At 35.2% G+C, this 24599-nt stretch overlaps 2 protein-coding genes across 4 annotated transcripts; one reads left to right on the forward strand and one right to left on the reverse strand.

Moving 5' to 3' along the window:
- The first annotated feature begins 268 nt into the window (after positions 1-268).
- Positions 269-10522, forward strand: MMT2 (methionine S-methyltransferase). Of its 2 annotated transcripts, none has more exons than NM_001368758.1 (12): positions 269-671; positions 730-923; positions 1003-1209; positions 3221-3316; positions 3769-3957; positions 4031-4219; positions 4313-4549; positions 6282-6416; positions 7567-7890; positions 7999-8178; positions 8888-9856; positions 10002-10522. In NM_001368758.1, the coding sequence occupies exons 1-12, from the start codon at positions 440-442 to the stop codon at positions 10323-10325; spliced, it is 3276 nt and encodes a 1091-aa protein (NP_001355687.1). In that variant the 5' UTR covers positions 269-439; the 3' UTR covers positions 10326-10522. The 2 variants fall into 2 exon arrangements, with proteins under 2 accessions (NP_001355687.1, XP_006598777.1); XM_006598714.4 differs by having other exon boundaries at positions 272-671; positions 7570-7890; positions 10002-10520.
- Positions 10523-11634: 1112 nt separating this feature from the next.
- LOC100819023 (auxin response factor 1) lies at positions 11635-18392 on the reverse strand. 2 transcript variants are annotated; one of them, XM_003548253.4, is made up of 14 exons: positions 18127-18392; positions 17624-17739; positions 17007-17102; positions 16838-16894; positions 16519-16671; positions 16339-16423; positions 15283-15373; positions 14988-15152; positions 14578-14697; positions 14418-14493; positions 13824-13989; positions 13251-13741; positions 12421-12611; positions 11635-12312 (listed from the first exon to the last, which is right to left on the reverse strand). In XM_003548253.4, exons 1-14 carry the CDS (start codon positions 18143-18145, stop codon positions 12141-12143), a joined length of 1998 nt encoding a protein of 665 aa, XP_003548301.1. In that variant the 5' UTR covers positions 18146-18392; the 3' UTR covers positions 11635-12140. The 2 variants fall into 2 exon arrangements, with proteins under 2 accessions (XP_003548301.1, XP_006598779.1); XM_006598716.3 differs by lacking the exon at positions 18127-18392 and adding an exon at positions 17222-17265 and having other exon boundaries at positions 17624-17745.
- Positions 18393-24599: the final 6207 nt, after the last annotated feature.

Below are 24599 nucleotides of genomic sequence, written 5' to 3' on the forward strand. Positions count from 1 at the left end.
AAAATTTTAAATAAAAATACATAGGATGATGATGAAAAAAATGAAGAATAAATATATCAAAATCTTTCTTTTTGCATTCTTTTTTACTCTCTTAAAGTATTGGTTTTCATATTTGTATTTTTATACGATCCTTGCTTTTTTCATGCCCGCCTTTTATATGGACGACTTGGCGCCAGCTCACAGTCGTCCTTGCCCACTGTGACTAATATCTGAATCTAAAATCTATAATCAAATTAAATATCTCTTTAAAAAATTAAATTTAATGCACTTAAACGCGACAGAAAAGAAAGGGTCGTATGAATGTGATGCTGAGTGTCAGATTCACAGTCTCTATCGCCTCGCACGCCTCTAACTAACTGAATTCATTACTCTGACTCTTTCATTGTTGTCTTATCATTCCTTCATTCTCTCTCTCAGAACTCAGAAGGAATTAGGAAAAATGAGTTGGATGTCGGTAGATGAGTTCCTGGTGCAGTGCAAGAAGTCAGGAGACGCTGCCTACGCCTCCTTGCGGTCGCTGCTGGAGCGCCTAGACAATCCCGAGACCCGTTCTCAGGCTCGGATCTTTCTTTCCCACCTTCAGAAGCGTTTTCCCACCAAGGACTCCTGCGATCAATGCTTTGAAACCTACCATTTTCGCATCGAAGATGTTTCCTTGGGCCAATACGAGGGTATGTATGTACGTTTTGCCTTTACCTATTATTGTCTCGCTAATGCATTGCATTGCAGGGCATCACGGGAGAAACAAATTGACTATGATGGTCATTCCAAGCATTTTTCTCCCCGAAGACTGGTCCTTCACTTTTTACGAAGGCATTAATAGACATCCAGACTCCATTTTCAAGGAGAGGACTGTTGCCGAGTTAGGTTGCGGAAATGGATGGATTTCCATTGCCATGGCCGAGAAGTGGTTACCATACAAGGTTTCCTTCAATCACTCTTCTCATCTCCTAGCATTTTTACCCCTTTCCTGGCCATAACACGTACAACTAATTTCTGCAGGTCTATGGCCTTGATATCAATCCTAGAGCGGTCAAGGTTTCCTGGATAAACTTATACTTGAATGCTTTAGATGAAAATGGCCAGCTAATCTATGACGAGGAGAATAAAACTTTGCTGGATAGGGTAGAGTTCCATGAATCTGATCTTCTATCCTATTGCAGGGAAAAAGACATTCAACTTGAAAGAATTGTTGGATGCATACCTCAGGTAATTCCACAACGCACAGTTGTTTGCCTTTCATTGAGATAGAAAAAAGTGCACCAGTGTTTGTCTTGGTTCGGTCATCAATCATTTTGTAACCGATGTCCAATCCGTAAGCTAAAGTCCAAGATTTATCCATTAATAACCATAGTTGTACAATTTTAAGCAATTACAAAGCTAGTGTCGTCATCTCACCCTGAAAATCCACAGCACAATAAGGATTTCTTAATTCTTACCCTTACAGAAAATCAAAGTAAAAGGAGACATATGAACACTCAATAGTGAAAATGCAAGTTGAAGTCCTAAGAATCTCTCAATAATGGACAAGAAAAGCTCAAAGATGCATCTTTGTGTGGTTTTAGATGATTCTCAGTGTATTTCTTTTTCTTTCTGAAACTCCAAGGTTTTATTTTAAACGCCCAAGATATATTAGGTAATATCTAATGGAAATACTAATTGAATAAATGTGTTTCAAAAGTTAGAATTAGAAACGCTTTTTCAGTTACGTTGTGCTTTATATAATTGATTGTTTATAATACAGAATCACCAAAATGTTTCATCCTGAAGAATAATCGATTATTTGATTTTCAAATCTGGAAAACACTTTAAGAGCAAAATAATCGATTATTACATAGTGTAATTGATTATTTGCTTCCCAGAATCAAGAATTTAAGTTCACAGCTCATTGAAAACATTTTTAAGACTTTACTGTTCTTGGCTTCAGAATGTTTTCAACTTGTAAATTTCATGGAACGTTTGACTAAATTAACAATAAATCATTTAAATGCTATTTAATTTAAAACAGTTTATCTTAAGAAAAATTGAGTTTTTAAAAACTTGCGAATAAATTCATTTTTATCTAATAAGACATTTTGTCCATGCCATGAGATCCTTACAACATGTTCTTCTCATAATGTTGGTTTGCGCCTAACTCAACCCTACAAAACCGGCTTGTAAGGTGAGGGTTGCATCCTATTTTATACTCTATCTTGGCACTATATCTAACTGATGTTGGACTTGAGTTTTTCCCAATAGTTCTAAATGGATGGAGCTGAAGGTGTTTGAGAAAAAACAATGTTCAGTTCTTTGTTGGTTGTTATCAAAAGGGATGTGTTCATTCACAGTTTTATAACTAACTCACCCCCTAATGTAAGAAACCTTTGGGCTTCAAGTGTGGACAATGTACATGCTCACCTAACCTTGTAGTGGAATTCAACTTTTATTTATGGAATCGAGAATCAAACTATGGTTATAGAGGCTATGATACCATGTCATGAATGAACCATCCCAAGAGAATTAAGTTGTTGGGTGAAAACATGTGAGTTATTTCATATCTAAACCAAGTTCCTGCAAGATTCTACAGTTACCTGTAGTTAAGATGGCATTATGTACTAAGTGAGAAACCAATGCTTTTGAGGTTAAATTCTAAAACTTTTGGAGTATTGTATTATATGTTTTGATTCTCTTTTTGAGTGATGCTGAATTGGAATATTTTTCACATAGATTATGGCAATTGGACTTCAGATGCTTATATATTTTTTTCTTGTTATTGTTTGTGTTCTTAATTGTCAGGCTATGTCAGGTGCTGCTTTTTACCTTTACTTTTTAGTTTTTATGGAGCAAAGTAATAACCTTGGAGTTTGATTTGAAACCTTCATAATTAGATAGCTCATCTGATTATTTTACAGTGTTTCTAGAAGCAGATAAAGGTGTTTGATAGTTGTACCAAAGATAAGGTTGTTGATGGCACTGGTAGCTCTTACCAGCAACTTTATAAACCAAATTATTTACAAAATTTGGCTCATAAGTCATAACAATTGTGCTGATTGGATGTGTGTTCCTTGCTTCATAAAGCATGAACCTTAATTATGGACCTGCTATGAATGATATACACCTTGGCACCTAGGATAACTAGCTCTTTTAGCAGTCATGAGTCTTAATGAATTGGTTTATCCTTGGGTGTTTTGACATCATCGTTTGATTAATACAAATTTTTCTATTGATTGGTTCCCTGTAGATTCTTAATCCAAATCCAGATGCAATGTCTAAGATGATAACAGAAAATGCAAGCGAGGAATTCCTGCATTCATTGAGTAATTATTGTGCACTTCAGGTAAATAAGATCCTTTCTTTATTGGTCACCTGCTATTTACTTGGAACTTTATTTATCTCCTGCATGTTTTCATACGAAACACCAAATCTGAACCTCACCAATCGCAAAAGAGAGGGTAAATGAAATAGAAAAAGATTTTTTTTGTTGGCATTGTGTTTCTTAAAACGAACTACCCACCTAGCTATGATATTGTTTCCTCGGCAACTTTTATATTCTGGTGATACTTGAAGTATTACACTATTACTTCATACTCATTTAAGATTCCTATGTGTGAAGCCACAAGAATATCCTTATTCTTTGGACAGCACTTTTACCTACAAAAGTTGTCCCTGATTCACCCTATGATAGGGATCTTTTGGCAAAATAGAAATGCTTTTAATTGCCTTATTTTCTGCCTATTTATGACATGAATGCAGCATTCTCACATTTATTTTGTCTTTTGTTGCATCTAGGGTTTTGTGGAGGACCAATTTGGCTTAGGTTTAATTGCTAGGGCAGTTGAGGAGGGGATAGCAGTAATCAAACCAACTGGAATTATGATCTTTAATATGGGGGGCCGCCCAGGTCAAGCTGTTTGCAAACGATTGTTTGAACGTCGAGGTTTTCGCATTACAAAGCTTTGGCAAACTAAAATCATTCAGGTTAGTAACCATAGTTTGACTAGATGCGATTTTTACAATGTTAGTATTATCTTACTGAGATGTATTGGTACAGGCTGGTGACACCGATATTGAAGCCTTAGTTGAGATTGAGAAGAACAGCCCACACCGTTTTGAGTTTTTTATGGGACTTTCTGGAGATCAGCCTATTTGTGCAAGAACCGCGTGGACTTACGGAAAGTCTGGTGGCAGCATTTCCCATGCTTTATCAGTATACAGTTGTCAACTTCGTCACCCTAACCAGGTGGGGTACTTCATTAAAGCTTGGTAATTCACTACAAGAATATTTATTGCCATGGAGGAAATTTGATGCACTAGGTCATTTGTATACTGACAGGTTAAAGCTATTTTTGATTTTCTAAAACATGGATTTCAAGAGATCGGCAGCTCCCTCGATTTGTCTTTTGAGGACGATTCTGTTGCTGATGAGAAGATTCCTTTCCTTGCTTATCTTGCAAGCAGATTAAAAAATAATTCTTATTTTCCGTATGAGCCACCAGCTGGTAGCAAACATTTCCGTAATCTCATAGCAGGATTTTTGAAGACTTATCACCATATTCCACTCACTTCTGATGTAAGAATAGAGTGCTATATTAATTATATAGCCTTAATGCAGCTTGCATATACATGGATACATATAATATAAGATGATGTCTCATTAGATTTTAACTGTGCACTAAGCTCTACTGTAAATATCTCCTGTTTGAGTGCTATCAGGTAAATACAGTTCTTTATTGCATTCAGGCAAAATTCAATACATTAATGAATGAGCATGATAGTATTTGTGATGTAGAAGCAATAGAAAAGTAAATCTTAAGTAGCAGGGTTACTTTTATAATATCCAAAAATTTAATTAATTTTTGTAACATCTAGTTAAGGTTAGTATTTTGGGCCAGATCTGTTTTTTAAGAATTCTAGTATTTTAGTCTAAGGACGTTTAATGGGCATGGGCTTGTAGTAAGAGTCTATGATTATGTTATGGTAGTTGTTTACTTGTAAGTTGCTTTCTAATAAGTTATTCCTACAAAGTTGTAGTTTAAAAATTATTATCGGAAATTCTTAAAGAGGTGTGAGCCACAAGTCTTGTAACCTGAAAAATAAGCCTCAGCTATTGTATGGCAGACCTTTTCTCTGAATCTTAAATCCAAAATTATCAAGAACTTTCTCCTTTCTTGGTTTGTTACACCAGAAGGACCAACCCATTGGTTAGGTTTAGGTGTTTAGCTCCCTCTTCTCCCAGTAGAACCCTATCTATATGAGTCAATTATCAATTATATACAGTTCAAGTGCTGTCAAATCTTGCATGCACTTCTGATTTAATATCTGTTTTAAGTTTAAGCACAAAAAAACTAAGGATATGTTGGTTCTAGTTCATATGAATTTGTCCTAAAAAAAAGCATTTGTATTCCACAAAGAAATAATGGCAAAGTCAAAGATGAAAAGCTAGAAGAAAGATGGTTTTATTCCTAAATTGGTCTCATGGCAGAGTGCCCACTTGAAGTAACAAAAAATTCATTCAACATTCAATTTAAGGCCTGGTGTTTCAGTGAAGAAATTCTTTCTATTATTGGATGTAAATTGGAAAGATGCAATGGGATATATGTCTGTACCTGCTGTGATTAATGGGTGTAAATGCTTCCCGTATAGCATTATTAATGTTTTATGTTAGGAGTCCCACATTGAGTAGAATAAAAGACTTGATGTGGTACTTAAGCCATGAGGCTCTTCCACCTAATGAACTATTCTTTCGGGTTGGACTCTCCTCTTGTGCTTAAGTCCTAACAATTTGTGTTCTTGAGTGTGTAGATTCAGAAAAGGCTGCCTATAGGTTGGATTAAGGAGTAAATTGGATACTGATAGGTGAGTGAAGCAGTCAAAGGGCAAAAGGCTGCCTTCAGGTCAATGTCTATGGAGTGAAAGCCACTGTGGATGTTGGTTCTTAAAGGTGGTGACAATGTTAAGAGTCCTACCTAAATTAAGTAGAATAAAAGACTTGATTTGGTAATTAAGCCATGAGGCTCTCCCACCTAATGAGCTAATCTTTTGGGTTAGGCTCTCCTCTTGTGCTTAAGTCCTAACATTTTATAGACAATGAAAAAAAAATAATATATATATTATATATATGTATGTATATGTATGCATGTATATATATATAGTGCTCTCCTTAAGTTGTTCAGTTTTGCTGATAACATTTTATGTGTGAACCATTCTACTTGAGCTAGTAAATTGGGAACTCATGTCCTACAGTTGTTTGGTCCATATAATGTATTACAATATTGACTTCATCTTTTGCAATCTTGTGCAAGAATGTTGTCATTTTTCCTTCAAGGACTGCAGCAATTGAGCATGCTCTTCGCTTGTTCTCACCTCGCCTTGCAGTTGTTGATGAACATCTGACTCGACACTTACCTAGGCAGTGGTTAACATCTTCAACCCTTGAGGTATGGAATAGCATGCCTTGATCTTTTTTGAATTTGATTAATATTCTGTTTTGTCTGTATTGTTATCCCAATGTGTTGAAGAAATGCAGTTATGTGAACAGTTGTCCTTGCTGTGAATACTTTTCTAAAGCAAGAATCATTTCTAGAAAAAAGTTCCTTTGTCGAGGAACATATTTTAGAAAGAAATGAAACTGCTAGCATATTTGACTTGTATGTAAAATTTTGCTGGTGAGAATAACTTTTTAAAAGATGCTCTTGGGGGAGGGGAAAACATATTTGCTTAGGTAATGTAGTCCATGTATCCATGTACAGATCCAAATTTTACCATCATTCCGTTTAGCCCTGATTGACAGAAGGACTACTTAGACAGATGTATTGTAAATTATAATTCTGACTTCTGCCAGAAGAAGCTTTAAATATCTATTTTTCTTCCAAATTATAATAAATTAACTTGCTGCCATTTGAAAGCAATTTTAGGTGATGACCTAATATAACTAACTTCTGGGAAGTTCTATTTATTAACTGAACGATTGGGGGCTTGTTACACATCGTTATTCACTTTTTTAAAGTAGAGTGTGACTCTCTGTTTTCAGATTTATTACTTGATGTTATTTCCCTGTCTTCCACACTCATGTCCTTCCTTTTCTTGGTGTGTGACTTTAAAAGTGGGATGTGGTGTTGACAGACATGAAATCCAGTTGTCCTTGAATTTTGTAAAATGAATTTAAACTGTCTCTAATTGACCTGTACTTACTCTCAACCTTTAAGTTCTCTCAGAATAAGGCAATTCTGAACACCACACATCACATATGCCAATATTTACCAATGGGTGAAAAAGAGATGACCTTGTTGAGTATCGTCACCAGAAAGTTAGCTGCTAATTTTTTGTCATCATGAAGTTGTAAATACCAAATGTATTGTTGTGTCAAATATTATAAGCTCTCATCTATTGGTTGCTATTATGAGTGATTATCATGGAATTGGATGTTTTTAACAAATGACATGAACCCATAGTAGTATGTGGTTCTAACTTCTAAAGCCTCAAGGATTCCTTACATTTAAAAACTGACAAATATTTTTTCCCTGTACTGTGTTGATAACGATTTGGTTTGATTATTGCATTTTCCATAACAATTTTTTATCTTTCTAGAAGAATGCAGGAACTATAGACTCTTTAGATGATACGATGATGGTAATTGAAGCCCCTCGGCAATCAGACTTAATGATAGAACTAATAAAGAAATTGAAGCCTAAAGTGGTGGTGACTGGGATTGCTCATTTTGAGGCTGTTACTAGTTCAGCTTTTGTGCACCTTTTAGATACAACACGAGACATTGGATCTCGTCTTTTCTTGGACATATCAGATCACTTTGAGCTATCTAGCCTTCCTGGGTCAAATGGGGTCCTGAAGTATCTTTCAGGAACTCCTCTGCCCTCTCATGCAGCAATTATATGTGGACTGGTAAAGAATAAGGTAATATTCCCTAATCCCTGTTAACTTCTTGGCTTACTTAGTCCATATGGTATTTTTGCTTGATATTGACAATTTCTTATTGATAGCACCGACATGCATGTTTTACAGGTTTATCCGGATTTAGAAGTAGCTTTTGTCATTTCGGAAGAAGAATCCCTCTTGAACGCCTTGTCCAAAACTGTTGAATTACTAGAAGGCAATACTGCATTAATTAGTCAATACTATTATGGCTGTATTTTTCATGAGCTTCTTGCTTTTCAGCTTGCCGACCGGCATGCACCTGCCAAGGTCCGTCTCTTCTTTTCATTTGCCTCTGAGCTTAAAAATTGAAGTTGCTTTTATCAAGTAAAATTGTTCCTTATGTCTATTGCTTCCTTCATTGTGGCACTATGAATATATTTGGACCACAAAAGGATTTTGTAGGAAAAATATGTACAAAAGCTTGACTTAGGAACCTAATTATACCAGAGAACTTCCCCATTTGCTGTTCCTTTGCCTCTTCCCAAATTCATACTAGAAATTGTTTCAGAGTCTTTCAAGGACTAGCTGGATGTTTTCACCAACTGCTATGGAAATTAGGGTCTGAATTTAGCTAATAGAGGACCAAACAGACTCTTAACTGCTAATGTCTGCTTAAATAGGAAAAAAGGACCACCCAGGTTCCATACCATGCTGACTTTATTCTCCAAGACATTAGAAATTTCTAGGATAGTTTGATATTGATCTGCCAAGTTACTTGCCTTGATTATTGGGTCAGAGTAATGTGTAAGATTGACATCTGAAAGCAGAATATGTCTCCTTAAACTTTCTAGTTCTTCATGTTTTGATAACTATTATTTGCAAGTTCCTTGTTGCTTATAAGGGGAGTATGCAGTGAACATCAATGCTAAGATATCTCTTCTATATATTTAGGACATGCAGTTTTCAGTTGTTCATAAATTACTTTATTCCCATATTAAGTTTTCTCATCACTTCAATGTTAACTCCTGTCCTTCAGAGAAATTGTGAGAATGTCAAATCAGTTGATATGATAGGATTTGCTAGATCAGCCACATCTGTCCTTAGTAATGCTGAGTTATCTATTGATGGGGTAGAGAATGAGTCCCTAATCCACATGGACGTTGATCAAATCTTCTTGCCTGTTCCATCTCCTGTTAAGGCAGCTATTTTTGAAAGTTTTGCTAGACAAAATATGTCTGAATCAGAAACTGATGTCACAGCAAGCATCAAAGGATTTGTCAAGAGTAACTATGGTTTTCCAACTGATAGCAGCACCGAATTTATATATGCTGACAATTCAAAGGCTCTTTTCAACAAGCTGGTCCTCTGCTGCATCAAAGAAGGTGGCACCCTTTGTTTTCCAGCCGGATCAAATGGGAACTATGTTTCGTCTGCCAGATTTTTGAAAGCTGACATAGTGACAGTACCTACCGATGTCAATGTAGGATTTAAGTTCACAGAAAAGACACTCACTGGAATTCTTGGGACTGTGAAAAACCCATGGGTGTATATTTCTGGTCCTACAGTCAATCCAACTGGCTTAATTTATAGCAACAATGAGATGGTAGAAATTTTAAGCACTTGTGCTAGATTTGGTGCAAGAGTTATAATTGACACTGCATCCTCTGGTTTGGAATTTGACTGTGAAGGCTGGGGTGGCTGGGATATAGAGGGGTGTTTGTCTAAATTGAATTCATCAATCAAGCCATCGTTCTGTGTGTCTCTTCTTGGAGGACTATCTCTTAAGATGCTCAATGGTGTTCTCAGATTTGGCTTTCTTATTCTAAACCAGCCTATTTTGGTTGACACGTTTTATAGTTATCCAGGATTAAGCAAACCTCATACTACTGCTAGATATGCTACAAAGAAATTGCTGGAACGTAGAGAGCAGAAACCATCAAGCCTATCAGATGCTATTGTTGAACACACACAGATATTGAAAACTAGGTCCAAGTGCTTGAAAGAGGTAATTTCTGACAGCTAAAAAAATTGTTTTAATTTTCTTTTAGTTTATTTGTTTATTTATGGTTGTAATTCTTTCTTTTTCTTTTTCTTTTTCTTTTCCTTTTCTTAAAAGAATGCTAATATTTTTTTGGCGGTTATTACCCTAGGTTCTTCAAAAAAGTGGGTGGGATGTGCTTGAATCGTGTGCGGGTGTGTCTGTTGTGGCCAAGCCCTCTGCCTATCTCAACAAGACTATTAAGCTGAAAATTTCACTTGAAGGTGAAGCAAGCCACGGAAGTGCCACTAAGGAAATAAAGCTCGATGACTCTAATATCAGGACTGTCATTCTCAAAGCCACTGGATTATGCATCAATAGTGGGTCATGGACTGGAATTCCTGGATACTGTCGGTTCAATATTGCACTCGAAGAAAATGATTTCAAAAAAGCATTGGATTGCATTCTAAAATTTAAAGAAGTCGCACTGGGTTAAAACTTCGTGTTTTGATTCCATTCGTTGTATGTCATTCTTTTGATCTTCTGTTTTCACTGTTTTGGGGGTAAGTTTCTTATTCCTCCTATATGCACGGTTCAACAGAAATAATTGATCTTTCATAATCTGAGTGCGCAATAATGTTTTGTGATGTAAACTTTCTCAGTTCAAATTATAATGAAATTGTTTTCTCTATCTACCCATTTGTTAATTTAGTTTACGCTATTCTCCTGTCCCTCTTTATGTCTACCAAACGCTTCATGTTGTTTTGAACCAAAGGAGAACCCAAATTGGGGCGAAATATCGATCTGAGTACCCGGCGGACAATTGCTTTATGCACCCAGCAAATTGCTTTATCCACCCAGCAAATTGCTTGTACACCCATCACTTTTTCCATTTTTTCAAAATTACTCCTGACAAATTTACCAATCCGTAATTCATATAGACCCATTACGGATACCTCACCAATGGTGATTACGGATACCTCACCAATGGTGACCAATCAAGTTCTGAGATTATCATCAACAAAAACCAAAAACCAAATGAGGTTTGCTATTCTCACCCCACATTCCTCTCTTCCTACCTGTTTTTTTTTTCAAAAACTTTCCCTTATTTTCTATGCCCTGAATTGTCAAAATAAGTCGGTCCAACCTTTTGAATCCAACCCATCTCAACACATCTTATAAATGAACCAATACAATCTAGCTCACTTAAGATTGAGTCTTGAAAAATTTGGTCCGGCTTAACCCACTATAGGTTGGTAAATTAAACGAATTAACCTACTTAAATTTTTTTAAAAAAAATTTGAAGAACTTTTTTTTCCAATTTTATCCCAAACGAGGGAGGAGGGGGGATGCACCCTTTTTTGAAAAAAATTTCAAATAATTGTAATTCATCTTAAGAACATATAGATCCTTTAATTATGCCTCACCAAAAATTCTATTATTGTATAAAGATTATGAGTTTAATTTCAACCAATACACTTTATTTCTCTTTCATTTAATTCTTTATCACAAAATATCATGTCATATCAAAGTCAATATTTAATTTTGAATAATCAACTAAACAAATCAAAATTACAATTTAGTATTTTTATAATAATTGTGTTTTTAATTTCATTTCCTCTTTCTCTCTGTTATAACCGTACAAATGCATGGGTTACTATCTAGTTTTATATATTTGAATTAACCATCTTCAATTTCTCAATCATCGCATTATAATAACCATTAATTCATGCAAAAAGAAAGAAAGAAAAGGTTGAGATCAGATTGTGTACAGCTATGCTAGGGGGAAAATTGCTCGATATACATACATTAAATAGTATATATAATAGAAAGTTATATATACAGAAATGAGATGCAACATAGGTGAATTACAAAAGAACCAAAAAAGAAACTCCAAATGCATACTAGATAGTAAGATACTTAACCAAAAGACATTTCTGCACGCTCGCAACCAATACAAAACTGAACAAGCAAGGGCGATCGAGACTTGGTGATAACGGAGCTATGAAAGAAATAGAAAAGCCACACCCCAAGCCTATCTTCCAAGGTAGATAAAACAGTATTATACCACACCAGCCCTCTGCTTTGGTGCTGTCATGCTGCTCCTGTATAGATGCAGAATACACCAATGATATGCTCCTTATAGGCAATGATGAATTGTTTGCCAGGTTCATTCTCGTTTCTCCAATAGGCCATGATGAAGTGCTTGCCAGGTTTCATACTCGTTTTTCTCACGTTCTACTTCCTACTTTCATCCCAATATCTGTTGTATTGTATATATAACAACTGAAATATTGGAAGACCCAAGACATTAGCAACCAGGCCCCAAAATAGATGACTGGTCCCCAGGATTGACTACTGCTTCAGAGTCCATTTTGCAGGGTTTAACTTCTTCACTGATTGGAAGTCCTATTTTGGGTGAAAGCTTCTTCACCTCCTCTGCAGTGTAGATGAAAATTTTCCTCACAATGCTACAAAATTCACTGCAGTAAAATAGCAAGTCAGAATTTAACATACACATACAAAATTACAAAATGTTGTGCCACAATAAAGCGTCCAAGTAAATATATGCTAGTATCAAATGATCTTACAGCCATGGATCATCCCCAACCATCATCATATCATCTTCATTATCAGTGTACACAACCTGCCATTCTTTTGTCGATCCGCAGAGCTCACCATTGATGTCAAACATCTCTTCCAATTTCCTTAGCAGATCCTCATATCCATCGAACCGTGTTAAATCCACAGCCCTTCCAACAGCCATACCTTGCATGTGAACCTGGAATAATAAAAAACTTGGATCATAAATAATTTTATTACACTACGCAGGGATTGCCCTCTTGTCAACCAGAGAATGCTAAACTACTTTCCAGTCCAAGGAAAACAAGATGAATACAATTTAATTGGAATCATCCAAAAGAAAAAAGCCTTTTAACCCTTGCTACTTACTATAACTTTTATCACTGTTGCTAAGACAATATTCTAGCTAATGATGATTCATGGAATGTATTTCAATGAAAATGTTGAAAGATTTTTTCCAGATGAACCCAATTGATAAAGATTGTGTGGACCATGGAAACATTGGAACTTGTAGTGTATCTGGACAATGGAAACTTGTATTGTGTATCAGTGTGTGAATAAAATATATTAGATCTACATATCCAACATTATATTACGGACTGTATCAGATGATGTCAATAATTCAGATAGATTCTAAAAACATATTATAAGGAGCTAAAAATCATCATACAATTCTATAAAATGAAGATGCAAAAATGAAATACATATAACTTGTCATACAGTCAACTAAATTAGAACATAAGAAACTAATGCCAACTGCCAAGAATGTTGCAGTATTGTAAATTAAAATGGGGAGGGGATGCAGGGTGTTTTACACCAACACAAACAATTATACTACCTTTGTGCAACTTCTTATTTGCCTGCTCTGTGACTCCTGGGGAGACCGCAGGCATGATTTTTCAGCATCACAACTTACCGAAGGGAAATCAGATCGATTAACATTTGATGGTTCAGAATGCTGGTCAGACTCAGCATCCAAAGATGGAAGGAGGCCATCATCACCCACCCTTCCTGACAAACTGACCATTGGTAGACTTTCTTCATTAGAATTAGAATTGTCATGTAACTGAATCCCAAAGAGCCTACATCCATTTGCAGTCCCTTGTCTCTTCTCTCCAAATTCTTTAACTGCTACAGGAGAAAAAGATTCTGTGGAGTTTTCGATCCTACTAGACCAATATATTGACTTGTTGGAAGCAGAGCAGTTCCCACCAAAACCAAGAAAACCAGTTGCAGTGGAATTGAAATTGGTTGATGGATAGACATCTCGCCCATGTTGATGGTCACGATAAGAGAATGGTGCAGATTCAACTGGTGATTTCCATACACCTGATGCACAGAAAAAGAAAATTTGAGTAAAAGCAGTGTGGATAACACAATTTTATAGAGAAATTAGGTATGCCCAAGCCACCTTGCAGAGAAGAATCAAGCATTGTTGAAGGTAGAATGGGAGGCCGCGATCTCTTGTTTCTTTGGGATGGCTGGGAGTTTGTAGGAGGGTTAGACACAAGTGGCTCCAATTCCCATGGAGAAACTCTATCAGGACGCAAAATAGACGATGGTTCATCCCATTGAACCTGAAATACATCATAGATCATAAGACTAATGAACCAAAAGCTGCTACATAAATTTCAAATCCTGGTGAATTATCAAGGTGTCGTCAGCATGTTGTCTTTTGCCCTCATCATGCACACAAAATCTTGGCCATTTTCTGGCACCTAAATTCTCTTTTTTTTTTTTCAATAACATCTCTTTCCTTATAGACCAGTTAATATATCCAACCATCAAGGAAATATCATTACTAGATTGTTCCATAAACAAAGCATCCTCATTATTGATCTTTCTTAACCAATTTAAAGACAAGGAAGAATAATGTCTGTTTTTTTTTGGTAGTTTTTACCAAAATTAAAACATACGTGGAAAAATTTTAAAAATTTGAATTCTATGGAGTGCAAACTACAAAAAAGAAAAAAAAAATTGGAAGCGTAACTAAAGCCTCATTAACCTTTAATGACCGCCACTCAGAATCAGCCCAGACTAATGACTTATTATCTTCAACACCCACAATCGTACCACTGAACCTGTATTCAGGGGGAGGGGTCAGTTTATCAGATTGCACAACGCACTAAAATCAAAAATAAATTTTCAAGCAACAGCTAGTGCACCTTCTTTCAGGAACTTCATCACCCTCAAATCTCATTTTGAATCTCATCCCAACAGAAAGTTTATGACTTTGAGCTTCAAGGTACTTGTTGACACTCACAATAAACTCAGACCGGCTAGTTCTATAAAATAAATATTGATAAGTCAGCAGAAAATCTCAATAAAGCAACAAAAGCAAACTTAAATATCATCCCAATCAAGTCAAATTAATTTCACTAATAAAGAAAATTGTCTATTAATTGCACAAAAGCAGGCATACAAACATACAAATACAAACAAAACACAGTTCTATGTTAGTTCAAGGTATCATTAATGTTAGCAAAACATAACAAGCTGGGCAAGAACAACATCATGAACTGATAATATAATATTGACGTGAAAACTAATAACTTCATAGCATGAAAAACAAGACCTGGGCTTGTAAAATACAGAAAACAATGTTCCTGTGGCAATGGCATGAGATGCAGTAGCCAGGACACCCAGATGCATACTGTGACTGGATATAACAGAAGATGGCATGTTGCTATGCTGTCTCATGAGTCTCCTAACTCCAACTCGCAGCTCTCCATTTTCACCCCTGGAATATTGCATACAAGAAAAACAAAACCACAATCACTAACAAGGAGGAACAAAAAGCAATGAAAAATATGCTAAGTACTTTGTCTTGCCTTCAGAGGAAGGTACAATACTTCAACTAAACAACTTGCCTTAAGAATATAAATGCATCACCAGCCACTAATTTTTTGGAACTGACAAAGACACTCCACCCAGTGGTCAGTAAGTGGCGCCTAGGTTGTCCTGCATATTACTCTGCACAGTCAGGAACTCGCTGACATTATGAACATCAAATCTAATCTCATCATCCCATCTCATATTATACAATTCAATAACATAACAGCAGGGCATTCACTTGCGAACCCACAAAGTTATAAATGATGTCAGGATTTACATCAGAGAACCTTTTCTGAAAAAGCTACTGATGAGTAACATTCATTCAACTGAAAGAAAAATTAACAGACCAACTGAAAAGCTAATGGTAAAGTGAACTACACACCCCAAAAAACATGAGTAAATTACATTAACCACCCTTGAGGTTTCATGAAATTACACAAACTCACCCTGCTTTTTTAACTTTTACAGCAACCTCCCTTGAAGGGAAACATGGTGCAATGTTTTTCAAACAATTATGCTGTTTGGTTGAGAGGATGGAAATAGAAAAGAAACTTTTTAATCAAAGTAGAGTGTAGGAGGTGTGGGATCCACACAATTTCTTCTCTATTTCTCTCCCTCACCCATCAACCAAACACAGCATTAAGGAGGGTTAGTGTAGGAGTAGAAAAAATGGGAAGTCTGTATAATTTCACAAAACCTTAGGGATGGTTAGTGTAATTTACTCCAAAAAATTAAACCTAAGTGAAGCTCTATTCTGTCAGTAAGGAAAAGTTAAGTACCTATAGGTCAACTAGCAATATGAAAAAGAGATACATAATTATACATAGCATACAAGATTGATATCATAAAAAGAAAACTAATCCCTTTCCGATTACAACTCTACAAAAAAAATCTATCGAGCATGCTTGGCATAACACGCAAGTCCTAAAATTTGTTTTACTTTGAAAAAATTGTTGCATATTCCAAACGCAGTATGCTTACTCAGCATATTCAATCTGTAGAAATATGCAACGACCACATCCACACTCTTTAATAGGTACACATGATAAACAGTCCAAAAATTAGGGGTGCGGGGCTGGCAAGCTACATACCTCGAAAAATATGTCTAAAATGCCATTCATTCCCATGCAGATCAGTTGCAACCAATTCTTGCCATGGTGGCTGTTGAGTCATATCCTGAACAAAACATGAAAATTATAGAGTAAAGGACAACTGAAGACAATCATGAACAAGTGTGTCTAATGACTTTCAGAATGATAAAAAATACTAACCAGTGGCGGCAGGCAATCATCTGCATGCCTTCGAAGAACAGAGAAACCTCCATGAGTGCTAGTGTCAGAAGCAGTGAGTGTCTTGCAAAATGAATGGACTGTACACCTTGGAGATTCGGGCAAAGGATCATCAGGGCTTGTCACCTCGCTTTGCTAAACCAACAAGACACGGAAAATTAAGAAATACATAAAATGAGATTTAAAAAAAAACTAAATGGGCAAGAAACTATATGACTGGAAAATGAGTTGAGAGATAATCGAAAACAGAAAATGTTGAAAGATAACAACCATGTCAAGCAAAGAAAAAGAGTGCACTCACATCTGCTTCAGGAAGCAAAGTTATTTGTGCATATACTTCATCTGTTTCAGGTTCAGCCTACATGATCAAGAAGAATTTAACCATACAATATGATCATAGTGAAGCACAACAAATTTCCAAATCAACACAAAAGTATCCAGTAAGATTGCAGAAGAAAATCATGACTCACTCGAAGATGAACATTGACCACTTTACATAAAATTTTAGACGGCAGATTGAAGGAAGGCATTTGCTGCTCCAATCCCTGATTCATAGATGCCTCAAGCTATAAAATAAAAAAGCACATGTAAGATAAAAACAAAACTTTACAATGCAAGTACAACAAAAATCATATTGTGCTCAAGCTCAACAAGAAAAAAGTCTGGAATTATGGATCAAAGTTACTTCTAAAGTATGATTTGAAATGCCATCACGAGAGAAACTGGTTCCTGACAATGTAATAATCAAAAGCATAAGCATAAACAATTCAATAGAGTATGTGACCAAGCACAGCTTGTGCAGATTTAAAACTCAACAAACAACATACCATAAACAAAGACATCTCCCACCAAAAAGCAAGTAAGGTCAAGAAAGAACAAATATTTTCCAGATAAAATTGTTATGAGAAGCATTGTAAGGTAAACCATGACAACGTCAACAAGATATTAATTGGAAACAAAACAATTAAGCTAGTAACCAAAACATTGTCTGGAGCAAGATTAAAAAAAATGAAAAAAAAAGTAGTAGCAGAAGCATCTCATTCAATTAAAGTCAGAAATTAAGAGAACATGCCCAGGCAAGTTATACCTGTTCCATATGACCTTGCGGGAAGTAATAAACTCTCTCCCCTTCACGCGGAAGAGTGACAAGGGGTCCAGCACAGGCATGCCACAATTCCTTGTATAAAGCATCATTGGTTGCACCTATAAAACAACACATGAAAGGGCTTATGTGGTTTTAAAAATGCTAAAACTACTTCTTATTAGATGATATCATTTTATTCAAGCTGATAAGGGTGAAGGGAGCCTTTGCTGAGGCAAAGCACAGCTGACAGCAATTACGAAGCTATGTTTGAGGCGAAGCCCAATTAGTGGTGTTTACTTATATTTGGTAGCAAGCAGATATGCATGTTGAATCGAAGCAGCATTTGCATTGAATGTGAATTATTATGAGGAAAGAAAGAGAACAACGTCATGGGCATAGCAAGCTAAATATGAATAAGCAGTTAGATAGATGTGAGGAAATATGTTATTTAATATTAGAAAGGAAGCAATGAAATCAGTAATAAAAGTGAAAGAGTGGAGCGAAACCTGGCGCAGCGGAAGCCATGTCTAAGAGAATGAATTGTTATTGTGTGCTGTGCCCTAACTTACTGAAGAGAGACGAGAATTGAGATGAAAATGGATCCAGTCCACCAGAATTGCAGAAGCAAGTGAGTAGGGTTACGATTTGCACAGATCGAAATTGGATCGCCGATAAGGTCGTGTTTGGCTTCAAGCCGACACAACCCCTATCTTTCTCTTTCTAATTCTATACACCGCAGCGCGAGATACTTACTTCCCAGAGTATTCGTAATTTAGCACTAGTATATTGTACTGAATAAATAAATAACTCTTCCATTTTATTTTTTTACCAGGAAGCTCTTCCTTTCTAAATTTTTTAAATAATAAAAAAATAAAAGTTAAATACAAAGTGAGTTAGTTGATCATTTATGAGTTTTATATTAAATAGGCATTTTAGCAATGCTTAATATGGCATTGAGAAAATAAGTAAATATATCTCAGATAAAAAAAAATACATAATCATTGATCTAGTAAAAAATTACGTTAGTTGATGCTAAAATAGTCCTAGATTGTAAAAACTTGAATCCTTGTAATGTTGCTTAGGTTAAGGTATCTAGATTTAACTATAGCATCAATTGGATTGTAGTTAAGGATAAGCAATTCTTTTGGTATTTTTATTGTACCATATTCATCATTTGCCTGACCTAAATACCCATCTCTAATTTCAAGGATTCATTTTGCAAAGTTTGTAACTTCATGTGTAGTGTCTGAATTTGACTACAAGCGCAAATTCTTAGTAAGTTTTAAGACATGACAGTGACTTCGAGATGCATTTATAATTACGTGCATTATGTCCGAACAGGTTACTCTCAGAGTCACAGGTAAGATTTACCTAAAGTTTCCACTATAAACAACTACTTTTCCTTCGAAAACAATGTCACTATCGTCACTAATTTCCATTATATCATTTAAGGTTTTGTTTAGTACTTCAAAACAAAATTTGTGTGTCATAAGTGCTTCATCCCATGTAATCAAACTTGTAACTTTAAGCAACTCAGCTAACTCATTCCCATGGGTTATATTACAAACTAAGTCATCTAAAGTTGGCACAGGAATCCTAAACTTTGAATGTGTTGTTCTTCCACTAGGTGGTAATAAAGAAGCAATTTCAGTGGATGCAATTGTCAAAACAATTTTTTTTCTTTGCTAAGTGTTGAAGCCAAAGTTTTCCACATATATGTTTTGCTTGTGCCATCACATATGTATAAGAAAAACATGTCGCTCTTTTCCTCAATAACAACTTGCATTATTTGATTATATATTTGTAGTTGTTCATCTAAAACATTTTTTTAGTTGAAAAACTGTTTGTCAGTAGAATTAATTAACAAATGAATACGTTAAAGTTTAAAGGTAATAAGGTCATCTAAAAATATAATAAAATTATATGATAGTTATCTGTGTTAAAAAAAACTATTTGTTAGTATAATTAATTAATAGAAAAATCAATTACAGAACATAATTACTTAAAATGATAATGAATGGAATGTAAAATGAATGATACCAGTAGGAGCAGAGAATAATGTTTTGAATTCAACATCTAATTCAGCAAGATCAAAATCTAGTTCCAAATGTATCACACAATTTCCTATATAATTGGGCAATTTTGCAGTTGTGCATGGTATTGGTGGATAATCCTTTTAATCTCTTTCCACTTGCACACAACAACTTCTCAATCTCCAATAAAGTTGAATTTTTCAATTCATCATTACTCACTTGCAAAGCTATATAGCACAGTAAAAATAAATAAACAAATAAAGTGGATATTGTTTAATATATATGTATAAGGATTGGTATGTGTGTGTGTGTGTATAATACATATCTAATGTATTAAGATAATTAAATGTATAAATTACCTTCATCATGTAATACTCTCTGCTGACAATATAAAATATCATCAACCAACCAATGTCATGTTTGTTTCCAAAACCTCCTCTGGTTTATTAATGGAATTTATGATTGGCATTGTAACAAAAAGTTTTCTCAAGTAATGACCTATACCTAGTATTCTGCTTATTTAATTGATTCAACATATTCTTTATCATCTTGATGAAAGGCCACTGCAAAACAAACATCTCTAAATGTAGGATACACAACATTTGCCACTATTCTTATATCTTCATAATAGGTAGGCCCTTTGCACACCGTCAACATCATCCTTAGGTAATATAGTTCTCCACGGGTAGGTGAAATCCAAATTAACTTACCAATTGTGAACCCTTTTTTTTGCGTGGTTTCCCGCACCTATCTCTTTTATTATATACAAACTTTGTCACAAATTTTGGATAGGTCAACCTCCTTACTTCAGGATAGATTCTACTAGCATTAATCAACAACTTTGAACCCTGCCATGTATTAGTTATTGTAATTGGGTAAACTCCTGTCAATTTAATAATAGGAAATAAGTTTGATGATTAAGTAATAGAAAAAAATATGACCAAGCCACCATTTTTTTTAAAATCCAAATCAAAAGTGCAAAACCTTGTGCCTCTTTGATGCTAGTGTGTGTTAACATAATAACCACACCCGTCTCTCTCAAATAATTCACCAATTGTAAACAAAGGTCATCACAAAGAGTACAAGTAGCAATTTGACTACTATGATAAAAAAATAATTATATAAAGCTCATACTAAGCACACAAAGAATAATAAAATAGATAGAAATAGTTATTGTACCTTAGATCTTTCATGGTAAAGAGGACCCTCTTTGGACTACTATAAATATGATGTGATGCCAACTCATGAACAACACCAATGGCATCTAAAATATGAAAGAAAATAGGGAAAAAAGATAATAATTCATATACATCCTCACTACATAAAACTAATTGTAGACAAAAACATAAGATACTGAAACTTGTTTAACAATAAATAACATTAGCAACTAACAGATCATGTCAGTAGGTTCCAGCAAGGATATCAACAAAAATAATAAAGTCATATGCCTTTAAAGGGATATTAGGCAGGTCTTGTTCTATGAGAATAGAGGCATCGGTAAAAATTAACTTATACGGATGCAAACATAGCTTATATTGGCCCTCATTGTTTACAATTTTAAAGTTATGCATCATATAACTGTTGTTCTCATTTAAAGTCAATTTCCATGTATTTAACTCATCCTTTCTTATTAGGACATGAATCTTATCAGTATGCGAGAACAAAACTCATAGTCCAAAGGTAATAATATGAAAAGATAAATTATTATAACATCATACAATATCAATTAACAACATAAGAAAGTTAAATAAGACAACATTTTCATCTAGGATATTCATTCCAACTTGTTTAGATTCATCTTTAGTTTCAACAAATCATAGGTTTATGATTCTAACTGCAAGCTTCAAGGTATCTTTTGTATTATCTATATCCCTTACGAAATTATTGTGACGTGCCATGCCTGGAGAAAAAAATAATATAATATTAAAAAGAGAAAAAATAATCAACAACTAATAATAATCGTCTATTCGACATAATTTGGCAACACGATCAACCAGAGAATCAACTCATAAATTTAAGTCTTTTGTGCAATACCAAAATCTTTCAGCAAAATCATATAGAGAAAATGTTCACCTTTTGTTTTGTAACTATTTTTGTAGAAAACCAAAATGTCCTTTCCCACCCAAAACACAATCACCAAATGAAAAACGTATCCAAACAGAGAAATGAAAAAAGAAACTCCTCAGTCTGAATATCAGAATCATTGTTTAGTTCTTTCATATTGCACAATCGAATCCTATTTACAGAAACCACAGTTCAACCAGTCACGTGTATCAATCAAAATGAAAATAGAGAGAAAAAAATCTAAGGAAGGAAAAGAAGAAAAATCTAAAGCCGACTCATTCTTTTTTTTTAATCCCTTTTTTAACTTATTTCTTTTCCAAGTTCACTATACCCACATGACTTATCTTCTCTATTGTCTTTGGCCCATTCAAGTCTCCCTCAAGAGTGCTACTAGGTGCACCCAGCATTATTGCTGGTGCACCCAACACTTATTGTGAAAAGTCACAAATGCCCTTATTATTTTTTTTAAAAAGGCCTTTTCTTCTTCTTTCTTTTCCTCCTCCCGCGAGACTCTTCTTCTTCTTTCTTTTCTGCGAGCATCTTCTCCTTCCGCGAGACTCTTCCGCCGGCGGCCCTTTCTTCCTTCTTCCTCATTCTTCCGCGAGGTGGTTGTGCTTCTCCAACGCGAGCTACTGCTTCTCCCTCCTTCGAGTGCGCTTCTTCCATTCTTCCACAAGGTTCTGCTCTTCTGTTCTTCATCGAGGTAAGCTTCCATTGTCCCTTTTTTTGTTTGTTATTGCTTGCATTGTTGCTTCCATTGTTGCTTCAATTGTTGTCGGCCATGGCGTAAACGGAAAGTTGTTGTGAATACTTTACGGATCACCTGATTCGTAAGTATGTTCCGGATCAAGTTGATCCAGAAGATGTTTACGGATCAAGTTGATCCGTAAACTATTTGTTAGTAGCTTACGGATCACTTGATCCGTAAGCATTTTCCGGATCAACTTGATCCGGAAGATGCTTACGGATCAAGTGGTCTGTAAAGTATGTTGAGTAACTTACGGATCAAGTAATCCGTAAAAGTCACAGCTTTATTTTAATTAGGAATTTTGGTGTTTTTATTTACATATCCATGTGAAAAATTGTTTGTTTCTGTTCATTCAAGGTTAATTTAATTCCCTCAACTATTTAGGAGTTTTTATTTAGGTCTCTAAACTAAAATAATAGTAATTGTGTCGTTGATCTTGTAAAATATTTGTAATTGATCTCTTAAGATTTTTAAAGCCACCACAAATTTTCATTTTCTGACAATTTCATGCTATTATAAGGCTTCAAAATAGAAAAACATATTTTAAACAAAAATGTGGCTGCTCCCAAGTAAGGCCTATACCCAAGTGCCAAAGATATGATTTTTTTATAGTTCAATTAGTTGAGAAGTCTTGTGCCTCAAGCCCATGAGGACATGAACAAGCTTATGACCTTTGTCACTTGAGAGCCAAAGAAAAACCATACAATTCTTGTGATATAAATAAATCTTGTGATATTCAATCATCACTATCATAATTTTGTAGGAATGTAACAAAATTTGGTGGTATTCTAAAACTGTTGAGACTATCTAGCAATTTCACCCAAACTGTTGAAACTTTTCTAAACTCCCATTCTTTCTTTTTTAGTGGATAGTTAAACTTTTCTTTATCCCATCACATATAATTCCTTCTCTCTTATTGAAGGTTGTCGAGACATTAGTATACTTAGTCATCTTTTATTTCAATTCTACATAGCTTCTCTATGATAGGCTAAAAGATCTTGCTAGTTTTTCTTTTTTTTTTGCTTTTATCAATTTGTTTAGATAAGGAATCTTCATCTTCAATATCACTAGTTAATTAAAAAAGACCATACTTTTGAATATGTTGTTCAAATCCAAGAGGAAGAAGGAGTAGATGTTAATGTATGAAGTGCTAGTATATCTTTGAGAGGAAAGAGATTTTGCTTTTTTATTGGGATAATCTATGAGAAGTTATCTTCTGTTTTGAATGTTGATCGGTCATTCTTTATCTAGTTGCTCCAAAAATTATAGGTTGAACCAAATGAATAAGCATAAAGCTTGACCAGTCCACATAAGTGAGGCTTCTATTTGCCAAAAGATGAGGAGTATTAATTGTTAACATTGTCTGAAAATAGTGAGAGCCTTTGAGCTTAGGATAGTAAGTATTGTCTTCAACTATCCTAAGAGCTAGTTCTCAGTTAATTTCAAACCACTGAGAGCCTTTTCACTAGTCACTCATGTTGATTTCAAATTATTTTGTTTGTCATTAGAAGCATATTCCCCCAATGAGTCTGAAAAGTGTACAAAACCTATTAAAACATGCGCACCTCACTGAAAAAAGACTAAGGATAAGATCATGAACAAAGCATGAGCCAGAAACCCAAGGATCAAGAGGGAATAAAGGATCATCAAGAAACAATATGGAGTTGCTTCCATTTCAAGAAGATTGATTTCTTCTTTCTTTGGCTTTGTTCATCTAATATCAATAATATTAGGATCCATAATCAATTTCCATTCAATCATATAGTGTACTGAATAAAAACTAACCCGATAAAAGCCTAACATGTGTAGCCTTTCTTGGCATGCCTTTCTTGAAAGCCTGACAGCTTGTGCGACTTTCAGTCAATAAAATTTGCGTTAGACCAATGAAATTTGAGTGAATGAAATGGGTGATTGAATTTGTGTCACTCATTTGCAGATCATGGTTAGGACGAGAGGATTAGGTCGTGTTTTAGGTCAGGTTACTGGCAGAGGAGATCGTGATGATTCTGATGATGCTCCGCAGCGTCGACGACCTACTGCATCCGCACGGAGGCAGCGAGTCGCTGTGACTGCGGATCACATCGATGAGTGAGTCATCCCTGCACCAGATGTTCAGGATGACCCGATGGAGGCA

This window comes from Glycine max, chromosome 16, assembly GCF_000004515.6.
Source record: "Glycine max cultivar Williams 82 chromosome 16, Glycine_max_v4.0, whole genome shotgun sequence".
Classification (NCBI taxonomy): domain Eukaryota; kingdom Viridiplantae; phylum Streptophyta; class Magnoliopsida; order Fabales; family Fabaceae; genus Glycine; species Glycine max.

Bases quoted from the DNA above. Each gene is read 5' to 3' on its own strand.
- LOC100819023 (XM_003548253.4), bottom strand. The intron at 16,895-17,006 runs GTGAGTCATGAT...TTGATCATGTAG, and splicing joins TGGTCAATGTTCATCTTCGA to GCTGAACCTGAAACAGATGA. The intron at 16,672-16,837 runs GTGAGTGCACTC...TTGTTGGTTTAG, and splicing joins CTTTGCTTCCTGAAGCAGAT to CAAAGCGAGGTGACAAGCCC.
- MMT2 (NM_001368758.1), top strand. From the start codon at position 440: ATGAGTTGGATGTCGGTAGATGAGTTCCTGGTGCAGTGCAAGAAGTCA. The intron at 924-1,002 runs GTTTCCTTCAAT...TAATTTCTGCAG, and splicing joins AGAAGTGGTTACCATACAAG to GTCTATGGCCTTGATATCAA. The intron at 4,220-4,312 runs GTGGGGTACTTC...GTATACTGACAG, and splicing joins AACTTCGTCACCCTAACCAG to GTTAAAGCTATTTTTGATTT.